Source organism: Microcaecilia unicolor, chromosome 4, assembly GCF_901765095.1.
Source record: "Microcaecilia unicolor chromosome 4, aMicUni1.1, whole genome shotgun sequence".
In the NCBI taxonomy this organism is placed as follows: Eukaryota; Metazoa; Chordata; class Amphibia; order Gymnophiona; family Siphonopidae; genus Microcaecilia; species Microcaecilia unicolor.
Window position 1 is genome coordinate 267,289,232 of NC_044034.1, and position 13,154 is coordinate 267,302,385.

Sequence of the window (13,154 nt, forward strand, 5' to 3'; positions counted from 1 at the left end):
AAAGAAGAGAAGCTGCTGGGCTTGTCCTGGCAGACAGCAGTAACTGGTCTGAGAGGAGGGACAGCCCACACAGATCTTCTGTAACATGGCAGTGCATGTGCATGCCGACGGCAGGGAAAGATGGACCGGAGGTATGTGGGGATTGAGTGTGTTCGTGGCTGGCAAAACTGGGTGTGTACTGGAACTTTTCAAACCCATCGCACACTGATTCGTTTACCAGCCAGCCACGAACTGTAAGTTACTTGCGGGGAACAGCAGTGAGCAGGCTGTGGACTGAGGCTGTGCAAGCTGTATCTACAGCTTGTTGTAATTTGTGGGGTGCCGAGGCTTAGATGGAGCTCAATGGTTAGAGCAACTTCCTCAGACATACGACAAAAAAAGCTGACACTGCTGTTTCAAGTCCCACCTTTGGCCTCTCTTGGTGAGTGGCAATGGAGAGCATGCAGGCTTTGACTGGTGATCAGAACCAGCAGCAGGAGACTCGGTAAAGCAAGGGAGAAAATGTTGTACAGTTTTTGCCTATTCCTGTGGCTTCTTTTGAGGGTGCTGCTAAGTCTCGGGTCAGTGAGTCTGAAGGGACGAGGGAAGACTTGGAGCTTTGCTTGCCTGAGAGAATGCCAGTCTAGTTTGTCCCTACTGTTCAGGGGGATTCTCAGAATTCAGCAAGCAAGGCTAAAATATTTGCAGTGGAAACTGTTCAGGGTTTAGTTAAGCCAGAGTTCAAAGGTGTGGAGTGAGTAATCCTCCTGATGGAGGTTGAAAAGAGGGGAAAGGGTCAGGCTGGTGTGGTGGGTGCCTCTGTGGCGCAGCCTGTTCCTGCAGTTCCTTCCAGCTCCTCCGGTTTAGCTTTGGTGGGGACTTCAAGGAGGAACTTCTCTGCTGGGCTGAGGAGGCACTTTGGTAGGGAATGGGGCTGGTGGCACACTGCACCACCTTTTCCTGATGCTGTCCTCCTTGGAGTCAAGTGTGGGACCATTTACTTTGCCCATGTCTTTGGGGGGGGGGGGGGGTCCATTGGGCTTGTCAGTCCCTTCCCTGAGTTTGAGTCATAGTCCCAGTGTATAAGGGGATGATGTTGGCCTTAATAACGTGACTTATGGGGGTCCTTCTCAAATGGGGCAGGGCTTTGGTCCATAGGGCCCTGGGTGGTTTCCAGCCCCTTGGTATTCCCAGGGCAAATTTTGGGCCCCTCTAATTAGGATTCACTTTGGGCCCCTCTGTTAGAGGGTGCAGGTGTCTTCCAAGGGATGGGGTGGGGAATTTAAAATTATTCAGGGGCAACTTTGACAGTGAGGACATGCTAGGTCCATTGAGCAGAGAGGCCTGGAGTTGCATAGCTGGGTAGGCAGTTTGAGACTGGAGTGAGCGGTGCCAGCGGCTACAGTGGTGCGATTGATGGCCAAGCTAGAGCAGAAGAACAGGTCTTCAATCGGGATCATCAGGAGTGCAAGTTTCTATGGTTGCATCAGCTGGGTTTGGAACTGGTGACATTTGCTGGAGGTTTAATACAGCAGCCTGCTGCTTTCCAGATTGCAAATTTGGTCACGTTTGCTCGGATCGAGGCAGCTGACTATTACGTGCCCTAAGTGTGGAGCACAACACAGAGGTGCCCTGCGCTAATGGTATTGTGCCATCTGTGGCCCGTTCGGTTTGGCTTCATTATTCATTGGATTATCCCAAGAGATGAGAGGCAGCTCTGTTGCAGGCAGGGTTTCGGGAGGATTTTAAGATCCTGTTTTTGGGTAGATGGTTACAGAATTCTAAATCAGTCCACTTGTTGGAGGGAATGGCGGGGACTAAGACTGATGAAAAACTTCAGGCAGGACAGATTGCGGGGTCTTGCTGACCCGCCATTCTCTGCGATAAGAGTTCTCCTGCTGGCGGTCATCCCAAATGGAGGTGTGGGAAATGCAGACTAATCCTTAATCTGTCAGTGCCTGTGGGGGAGTTGGTTAACAGCTTCATGCCCAAGGACTTGTGCCTGGCTAAATACACATCTTTTGATTGTGAACCCGGTGAACTGCATAAGTGCATGCCAATGCAATGCTCCATTTCATGCATTTATTTTGAAATGTTTAGTTCCTTCTTATATTTGGTACAGATGTTTTGATCCATTACTTGGACACATTTTCATTTGTGGGTTGCACAGATTTGGGGGATTGTACCCGTTATCGAGGGGATTTTTTTGGAGCAGGAGTCTTTAGAGGTACCGGATTATGCACATGAACATGGACAGCACTACAAAAGTTTGTGTTTTTTGGAGATCGAGCTGGACTTTGTTAAGACACCTGACCAACCATCAGGAGAAAAGATTCGTGCCTTGATGGATTTAGTACAGGAGGTCGCAGGTTCCTGCAAGGTAATGCTGTGCATGCTGCAGTCTTTGATTGGCAGCCGATGGGTCTGGCTTTTGTGTGGCACTTGTCTGTTGCTACAAGAGGGGTATGGAAGCTGTTGCATTTTATTAGAGTCAAGAAGCCGATGCAGGAGGATCTCCGGCTGTGGAGGACCTTTTTATAACATTTCAATGGTATTGTCTATTGTCAGAAGGAGGGGTGTCTTCAGATGAGCGAGTTACTTGTGGATGCGGCTGGTGGGGGGGAGGATTTCGGGCATACTTTGGTGGTGAATGAATGGTAGCGGCTTGGCTGGTTGAATGGAATACAAGGTCTTGACCAAGAGTACTGCACTCTTGGAGTTGTTCCCATTAGTGGTGGCGTTGGAGATTTGTGGTGAGAAATTGAGGAATCGGCTATTGATATTTTGTTGCAATAATTTGTTGGTGGTGGAGGTTGAGGTTGTTAGCTACCAGTCATCCAGATGCCCTCAGGTGTCTGAACTGCTCAGGGCTTTTGTTTTGGTGTGTTTGCGAAGAAATGTGCCGCAGGAATCGGTGCTTCGGCCGGCTCTTTTTAACATCTTTGTGAGCGATATCGTAGAAGGACTGTCTGGTAAGGTTTGTCTGTTTGTAGATGATACCAACTTTGTAATAGGGTAGACCCTCTGGAGGGCATGGATAGCATGAGGAGGGATCTAGCAAAGCTTGAAAAATGGTCCAGCAGTTGGCAACTCAGATTTAATGCTAAAAAATGCAGGATCATACACTTAGGTTGCAAAAATCAAAGGGAAAGGTATAGTATAGGAGGTGAAGTACTTCTGTGTACAAAAGAAGAGTGAGATTTGGAGGCGATTGTATCTGCTGATCTCAAGGTGGCTTAATAAGCTGAAAAAGTGATGATCAAAAGTGATGTGGGCGTTTCACCAGGCAGGACTGAAGAAGGTGGGCTTCTTCCTGAGACAATGGGAATGGAATGTGGGGGGGGGGGGGGGGGGCGGTAAGGCACAGGACTCTATTACTTGATTTTAGTCTTGATGTCAAAAGGCGGGGGGAGATCTCATGCGGTGGTAGTTGCAGATTTGTTTCCTTTTTCCACAACGTGAAAGGCTGGGGTAACACAATGAGCAGTTTTTTCCTTAAGTGGGTTTTAGTAGGGTGGGGTGGGTCTAACTGTGGATACTCATCAACTAATAATGCATGATTTGTTGCAAGCTCTAAGGTAGGTTCTTGGGATCCATTGTTTTTCTGCATATGAAGTTTGTTTATTATACACTGGTTTTGTTATGGCTTTTTTTGAGGCACTGCGATTGGGTGAATGGTTTGCTCATTCTAAACGGGCTGTTGGGGGAGGGGGGTCTTGGTATTATTTGTGGACATGTGTATATTGAGGGTGATTGGGTGGGGCAGTCCAAGATGGATCAAAGGGGGTGGGAGGAGATGTTGCAGTTGAAGGAAGTCCCCTCAGTCTTGGATGTGCCCTATTCAGAATGTACTTTCCTTTGTGGAGCTGCAGCCTGTAGGGTGTACTTATTTTTTGGTGAATGCTGACTTATCCTCACTGACTTGATTCCAGTCTATGGTCATGCTGCGGCAGGCATTGGAGGCTTTCGGCCTTAACTCTAGGGAGTATAGCTCACATTCTTTTAGAATCAGTGTTGCGACAGGGGCTGCTGCTGTGGGATTGGATTCTGGGATGATTCAACGGATTGGTAGGTGGAAATCTGCAGCCTATGCCAAATATATACATCATGAGAATTGGGGGGGGGGGGGGGGGTACTCACTGTGTTTTTTCTTCTTATAGATTCATGTGCTCAGAAGAATGGACTGGGTGGTGGGCCATACCTACGTGTTTTGCGCATTTCAGCGAGCCCTAAGTTCAGCCCTATTGCCCTCCCTTGGCTTTGGAAGCTGCGGGAGTGGTGGTCATCTGGATGGGCATTTGATGCATGCTTTGGAATCAGTTATTGCCTGAGTTTCACTCTCACAAAGTGGACATGAGGGTTCCACACGCTATTGTCCATTAGTGGGAGAATGATTTGGGTAGGCTTACGGGGTGGCAACTTATCGAGAGGATCAGGAAAGAATTTTCTGCATTGTGGGGACAGTGTCCTCAAGTGGCAATTAATCGGTCGTAAATTATTCCTCAACCAAAATTTTCAGATAAACCACTGTGATCTTCTTGGGTTCAGAAAATTAATAGGCGGATTAGTCATTGGGTGACTGAGCAGGGTGGGTTTCATATTAGTCATGATTGGCTGAAGGGGGAGGGGGGTAGAAAGCCTTTTCCGACGGGATAGTATCTATATTTCAGACATAAGCCTGGATTTGCTTAATGATGATTTGAAGGAGGCCTTGGGAAAGCTTTTCTGGAGTGGGACACATTAGGATTCACACTTTATTTGTGGGAGGGCTGCGTGTAGTTCCTATGTGTGGCTACAGTGGAAAGCCTGAGCCATTAGGAGCCATACGGGGGGGGGGGGGGGGGGAGGTGGTGACAAGATATAATCTAAGCTCGTAGACTGTTGGGTTTTTAGGGGTGCAGCTTAAGAGAGGAAAGAATAGTAATCCCTGGATTCTTCTGGGAGGGTGGAGGAATTCAGCAAAAGTGGGAATGATTGGGCCAAGCAAAGACTGTGGGTAAGGGCGAGCAAAGGTGACGGAACTGCAGCTAGCTGTTGGTTCTAACCTGGCTGGGTGTATTTTGGGGCTGGGGGGGGGGGGGGGAACGACATTTATGTGGCTTTATGTTGGCCCCTAATCAAATTGGTTCGGGTTAGGAATTCTTGCAAATAAAGCTGCAATCCAGTTTAACAGATATGACTTTGTTGTGTTCACTTGGTGTTTTAAGTAAGTACTTGAAGCCGAGGGGAGGAGGGAAGGATGCGGCAGAGTGCTAGAGCTGTCCTAAGTGAACCAGTCTATTTTTCATTCTCTGTCTTTACTGGTACTTTCATATCACTGTAAACAGAATACTACATTACACTGACAACAGTTCATGGCATGAGCCATTCAGATATAGTTGTGAAAACATCTCTTAAACAATGAACCTTTACAAACACCAGATTTATTTGAACCAAAGCAAAAGTCAAATGTTCTCTTTTCTGTACACCTTATCGCTCTGCTACCAGTGTCATTTTAGAAAAGACTGTGGGCCCTCATCAATACTAATTTCTTATCTGAGTGTCAGTAATGACAGCAATCAGTCTTGTTGTACATTTCTTTAGCATGACAATACTAAAGAGAAAAAAAATGCCTAAAGCATGTATTTAAACAAACAATTGTATAGAATCTGCATATTAAGTCCTGCAATAACTCAGTCACAAATTAAGATCACATATTTACCAAAGATTTTCTCTGTATTCTTTAAAGTAGCTCCTCTAAGCAACAGATTTTCAGATCCTAATGGCCTACAAAGATAAAAATTATCAGCTTTTGTAAGATAACCAGGCAGCAGTTAATACTACATTGATGACAAATAAACAAAGGGATATAATGTCATTAACTGGATCTCCCTGACAAAACCAAATTTTGGTAATTTCAAAGGGGAAATAATACAATGTTTATGCATTGATTTTTATAACAGTGCATATAGTACTTGCCATTATTAACAAGGTGAAATTTGTGTGAGGTGTATATAATCTGCTATTTATAGAACACACTGACAAACTATGGGACATCATATTTAATGGCTAAAAGTCAATACTGCTTTTAGCCTGTTGCTGGGCTAATCATCACCATGAAATGATCTGGGGGTAGGGGTATTTTTCTCTAAACTTCTAGCAACCAGGGGAGGGGGGGAGGGGAACGAAATTATATGGATGAAGCATCCCCCTTTGTTGAGACAGCAATGGGAGTTCTTAAAGGTATACCACCACTGCCAACAGCAGCAGTAGCATACACCACTGCCCCCCCCCCCCCAACTCCCTGCTGAGATGTACTGGGACCTAGTGACCCAGGCACTCACCCACCCTTTCCAATGCTTCCGACTATTGTCAGATTTTCTGAAAAAAAAAAAAAACAAAACAATAAAAACAACCTCAAACATCTTATTGCTATGAAAATTTCATACTTATCAATTATTTTCTCATTTTCATTCTGTCAACATTCTAAATTTTCTATAATAGCAGCAACAATTATCTATAAGTAGTGATTCATCAATATTCCCTTTAAAAATAATTATTCATAAAAATTTTAAACTCCTCCTTAAATGGGATGGTGAAGCAGTACGATACTTGATAAATGAGAAAGATATGCTGTCTGAAAAACGAGCCAAAAAGCAGTAAAATTCTACAAGTACAGTCTTGGCTAAGTACTTATCTTGACAAATAACCATCATGACCAGTGCGAGTTCTGGCACAACACACTTTGTTATAATCCAATACCAGAGCCAAAAAAGATCAAAATACTACTCAAGCCTATCAATATCATCTTGGGCGAATCGCGCATGGTTCCTGCGCAGCCCCTACGCTTCCAACTACACTGGCTACCTGTGAGAGAACGAATCGCATTCAAGATCTGCACATTGACACAAAATAATTTACGGTTTAGCTCCGGAATACATGATTCCTCTAATAGATCTCCCACCTAGAAAAGACATCACTACAGCCCGTACCTTTTTACAACTACATTACCCATCTTGCAGGGGTGTTAAATACAAGCTTCTATTTGCCTCTACTTTCCACTACTCCAGCCCGAAGACTTGGAATGCTCTTCCCCTGTTCCTGAAAACGCAAGCTGACCACTATCTTTTCAAGAAGCTGCTGAAAATGTATCTTTTTGAAAAAGTGTATCCCATTAGTAACTCTGCTGTTTAGCCTTCCTAATTGCTGCTAGCATGTTATCCTTTTCTACTGTAAACTTCATGTGTTGTGTTAACTTTTGTAACTCATGGAAGCCACATTGTGCCTGCATTTGTGTGAAAATGTGGGGTAGAAATGAACCATAAATAAATAAATATGAAAATCCTTTAATCTCCTCTTAGCCTAATGGTGCTCAATTGCTATCACAGTAGAAATGAAGGAAAAACTTCAAGAGACCATGGATAACTCTGCTAACAGCTCAATGGCTTTCAGTTTTATGGAGCACTCACTGTCATCATCGGCATAAAAACCTCCAAATGCTATGATCTCTTTATTCTTGAAAAAATCTTATCTACTTTTTTATTTATATATTTTTCACATGTTTCCAAATAAACAAAGACTTATCCTTGCAGTTACACAGTCTGTTCATTGGGCAGTTCAGGCCGGTGGTGTGTGATGTCACCGGATAAGTTCATGCGCCATGTTGGCGAAGAGTACCATACAGAAGAATAGTTTGCAAAAGTGAAGTGAGGTGGTGACATTGGCTTCTCAGTAAGGGTGAGGTGCTGTAAGGACATTTTTAGTGGAGATTCCTGTGTTTTCTTGCAGACAGTTGAAAGGACCACGGACCCTGAAGGAGGACCAGAAACCTTGGCCATTGTTGGCCGTGGAAAGATAAAGAGACTGTGCAACTACAAAGATAAGTCTTAGTTTATTTGGAAAAATGTGAAAAATATATAAATAAAAAAAGTACATAAGATTTTTTTCAAGAATAAAGAGATCATAGGAATATTTGGAGGTTTTTATGCCGATGACGACAGTGAGTGCTCCATAAAGCTGAAAGCCATTGAGCTGTTAACAACGGAGTAATCCAAGGTCTCTTGAGGTTTTTTCCTCCATTTCTACTGTGATAGCAATTGAGAACCATTACACTAAGAGGAGATTAAAGGATTTTGATATTGATAGACAACAGAATTTAGAAACATAGAAACATGACGGCAGATAAAGGTCATATGACCCATCCAGTCTACCCATCCTCTGTAACCCCTAATTCTTCCTGTTCCTACGCAATCCTACATGCTTACCCATGCCTTTTTAAATTCTGGAACTGTCCTCGACTCCACCACCTCCATTGGGAGGCCATTCCACACCTCTATCACCCTTTCTGTGAAATAATACTTCCTCAGGTTACTCCTAAGCCTATTCCCTCTTAACTTTGTCATATGCCCCCTCATTCCAGAGCTCTCCTTCATTTGAAAAAGGCTCTTGTCCTGTACATAAATGCCCTTGAGATATTTAAACGTTTCTATCATGTCTCCTCTCTGATAAATAAACTGAGTGCCCTCGGTGTGGGTAAAAATTGGTTGAATGGTAGGAGACAGAGAGTGGTGGTAAATGGTATGTTTCTAAAAGGCTTCCACTTTCATCCAGCAACCCTGAGCTGTGTGATGAGTACAATGAGCTCCCCAGCCAGAGAGACAGACATCTGTGGTTACTACATACCAATTCTGAGTGTGTAGAGGGAGTGCCGACTGAAGATTTGATGGATGAAGCTACCAGTTTAGACTGAACCTGGCCTGTAAGGTCCATAATCTTCATAATCTTCCATCACTGGAGATCAGTGACTTAATAGAAATTGCTGAAGAGGCCTTACGTGAAATCGAGCCCATGGAAGCACATCCAGTGTTGCTAGAAATATAGAAACATGACGGCAGATAAGGGCCAAATGGCCCATCCTCAGTAACCACTAACTCCTCCTTTTCTTAAGAGATCCTATGTGCCTGTCCCATGCTTTTTTAAATTCTGACACAGTCTTCATCTCCACGACCTCCACTGAGAGGCCATTCCACGCATCCATCACCCTTTCCATGAAAGAGCATTTTCTTAGATCCCTTCTAAGCCTATTTCCTCGTAACTTCATCCTATGTCCTCTCATTCCAGAGTTTTCCTTCATTTGAAAAACGCTCTCCTCCTGTACATTAATGCCACTAAGGTATTTAAACGTCTATCATATTCCCACCTCTCTTCCAGAGTATGCATGTTGAAGTTCATAAGCCTGTCCTTATATGTTTTATGATTGAGACCAATTTAGTAGCCGCCCTCTGGACCAACTCTATCTTGTTTATATCTTTCTGTAGGTGCAGTTTCCAGAATTGCACACAGCACTCCAAATGGGGCCTCACCAGAGACTTATACAAGGGTACTATTACCTCCTTTTTCCTGCTAGTCATCGTGCTCCTTATGCACCCAAGCATCCTTCTGGTTTTGACTGTCGCCTCTTCTGTTTGGCCACTAAGTTCGTCAGACACAATCACCCCAAGTCTCGTTCTTCTTCCATATTGATCTCAAAACTTGGACATAATCCCAAGCATGGGAACTGAAAGAGAATCTGGTCTTGAATCTTTCAACTGACGAAAGGAGGGAAGAAAAATCTTTCCCTACTTATGTGTCAACACAAAATATTCTAGACATTGAGTTGGAACTAGATGACTTTTGGAATAATTTGCCACTAAGCCTAAGACAGGAGATAAACTACTTTTTCAGATATGTACAGAATGTCCTGACTGGACAGGGCTTGGATTAACCAACCATCCAAGTAAGGATGAAGTTGAATTTTTTGCTTTTACAGGAATGCAGCCACAACTAACATGATCAAGGAAAAAGTCCGTGGAGCTATTGACAGACCAAAAAGGCGTGGCTCTGAACTGGAAAGAAGTTCCTAGTACTGAAAAATGAAGAAACTTTCTGTGAGGAGGCCAATTTGGAATGTGGAAATATGCCTCCTTCAGGTCTAAGGAGGTTAAGAACTCTCCCGACTAGACCGAGGCAACAACCGGTCTTAATGTTTCCATCCTGAAGTGTTGCACTTTGAAAGATTTGTTCACTCCCTTGAGATCGAGACCAAGATGATAGGAATCTCCATTTTTTTGGTACCACAAAGTAAATGGAGTATCTTCCAGGGCCCCTCTCTACATGAGGAATGGGCTGAACTGCTCATACAGTAAGTTTTTTTTTTTTTTAATCTTTATTTATCATTTTAATATGAAATACACAAAGAATAACTCTTTGATAAGATAAACCAATCTGGAAAAAAATATTCTAACTTAATAGATAAATTTTTACAAACAGAAATATATATTCAGTTGGTTATTATAGTCCACAAATTGAGGGATTCAAGATATAATAATACCAAAGGAAGTTGGTGCTAAAAACTATCAAATTAAAAGAAAACAAGCAGTGGTTATCCATAATTATATAGGATGCATTTATCTGGATTTAGACCTAGTCTCGCTTCATATCAAGGGATGATCTCAATTGATCTGGTTCGAAAAACACATATTTCTTCTCTTTAAGTATCAATATACATTTACATGGAAAACGTAATTGGAAGATTGCTCCAATATTTAATGATTCTTGTTTCATAAGCAGGAATTTTTTCCGTCTTTGTTGAGTCCATCGAGCAATGTCTGGAAATACAGAAACCTTGCTTCCTTTAAATTCAGGACACAAGTTTTTAAAATAAAGTCTCAATAAAGATTCTTTATCTTGTAGAAAAACAAAAGATACAATCAGGGTAGCTCTAGTCTCTGTATTATCCTTCGACTGTTCTAGAAAGTTTGTCAAGTCTAGCGTTTCAGATGGTATATCCTGTGCAGAATTTTCCTGTAATGGAGGAGTCTTCACATCCAAGTAGTAGATTTTTTGAATTGGGGGAATTGTTTGTTCAGAATATTTATATATTTCCTTCAAGAATTTAGCAAACATGTCTTTAGGAGACACAAATTGAGATCTTGGAAAGTTTAATAATCGCAAGTTCAGATTTCTTGAGTAATTTTCCATATTTTCAATTTTTCTATGGATTAATAGACGATCCCCGGAGATCTGAGCTTGTTGCCGATTCAATTTTTCAACTTGTGTTTCTAGACTGGTCTGCTTTAGTGATATTCCCTCCATTTGAACTTTTAAAGAGTTTATCTGAGAAGAATTATTCAATGATAACGTAATAAATGAGGTACAGACCTTGTGAAGCGATTCCAGGGCTGCCCAGATAGAGTCCAGCGACACCACTTGAGGCTTAATCAGCGGTTCAATCGCAAAGGCGCAAGCCGTTGCTTGCGCAGTTGTTTCAGGCGAGTTCCCGCCAATTGCCCCAGCTAGATCTTCTGGTGTTCGTTGGTCTCCCTGCGCCATCCCAAACGTCTCCACGGGCAGCACGGGCGTCTCCGGAGAGCGCCACTCCTTCGAGCTCTCGTTTCCTTTAGAGCTCGGCACAGCTCCTCCGGGCGTCCGCAGCGGCGTAGGGGTCAAAGGTCCCAGCGGACTGAGCGATACATCGCTCTCCTGAGCGGGGCTCTTCCCTGCCCCGCTAGCGGATACGTCCGCAATAGGAGTTGAAACCAGATATGCGGATATGGACTGCTGCCCAGGTAGGGAAGGAATTTGCTTCGGGAGAGGTGGTCCCCTCGGCTTTCCTTTCCTTTTCGGCATAATTATTATAAGAAATATCGCTATTAGAAAGTTTTTCTAGGAGCGTCCTCATCGTACATCCTGCTTGGTCGCCATCTTGAATCCCCGCTCATACAGTAAGTTGAGTACAGTAGAGATTGTAGAGTCAAGTGGTCTGCTTGACATTTGAGAAGAGCTCTGCATGGTGAGTCCAAGAACAGATCTGCAACAGGATAGCAAAATTCTAGCTTGTAACCTGACTATAATGTCTAAATCCCATTGATCTGTAGTCACTTTGGTCTACTCCTCGTTAAACAAGGTAAGACATCCTCTTATAACTTCGAATGAGAAGTGAACCTCAATCCCGTCATTGTGAGGAATGAGCAGAAGTGGAGGGTCTTGAGGTAGCTGAAACAACTTTTTCTTTTCATTAAAAGGGAAGGCTGCCTTTGCTGCAAACTTGACTTCTGAAAAGAAGGACCAGTTTTGCCAGGTTTGTAACGCTTGGAATCTCTGAAATGAGATTTCTGACCTAAACTGAGTCTTAGGTTTGTCCTCAGGAAGGAACTGAGATTTAGAGCCTCCAAGCTCTAACAAATTTTTCAAGGTCTTCCCCCAAAAAGAAGTATGCCTCTAAATGGCAACTTAGCTAAGCAGGATTTAGAAGTCACATCCGCTGCCCAGTGCCTTAACCAACGTCTCACTGAGACTGCTAAAGCCATTTGTTTAGCAGAAGCTCTGAAAAGGTCATACAAGGCATCCTCCAAGTAAGAAACACTTGCTCCTAGTGAAGAAACAAATTCTAGAGGCGATATCTGAGTAGACAACTGTTGAGACCAGGATAAAGAAGTTCCTGCAGCATAAGAATCACAGACTAAAGATTGTAGACAGAGCTGCTATTTGAAAAGAAAGTCTAAGAGCAGATTCAAGCTTAAGAGCTGTGCCACTTTCTACAGGAATTGTAGTATTTTTGTTCACTGCAGTAATTAAGGCATCTACCTTATAAGTTAAATTTCTCATCTTCAGAAGACAAAACAGGATAAAGCTTTGTCATAGTTCTAGCAACTTTCGGAATAGAATACTAAGTTGCAATACTGAAATATTAAACAAAGAAAAACGAAGGAACGGAGTTGGAAAATTAAAGTTGAAATATACAACGAAAAAAAGAACGGAGTTACGAAGGGATCCACATACCGGAGAAAGCACTGCCACAAACCTCACGGGCCCATGAGTAGGCACCAGCCGGCTGGAGAAGATTGAATATAATTCAGTTAAGTGCAATTTGTTCTGGGACGGAAGGAAAATGTGGACAGATTTGAAAAATGAAAAATAGAAAATGGGTATTGGGTATTGGGATAAAGGGTCTCCGTTTACACATTGTAGTTAGGATACTTTTATGTAAGATGTGAGAGTATGTGTTGATTCAGGTCAGCCAATGCAAACAAAGTAGTTTTTTATTGGTAAACACATGAGTAGAATTTTTGAATATTAATTAAATTATGACCTATGATAAGAAATAACCCCACAGAATCCCTGGTATCCTTTATATAAAGGTTCTGTTTCACCAATAG

General features: G+C 43.0%; 1 protein-coding gene across 4 annotated transcripts in view; it reads right to left on the reverse strand.

Annotated features, from left to right (window-relative positions):
• Positions 1-13,154, reverse strand: part of ATP11A (ATPase phospholipid transporting 11A) — a 381,664-nt gene that overhangs the window by 141,084 nt on the left and 227,426 nt on the right. For all 4 annotated transcript variants that reach the window (XM_030201529.1, XM_030201532.1, XM_030201531.1 and 1 more), the window contains exon 9: positions 5,681-5,745. In XM_030201529.1, coding sequence (XP_030057389.1) covers positions 5,681-5,745 — 65 coding nt within the window. The remainder of the gene's footprint in view (positions 1-5,680; positions 5,746-13,154) is intronic.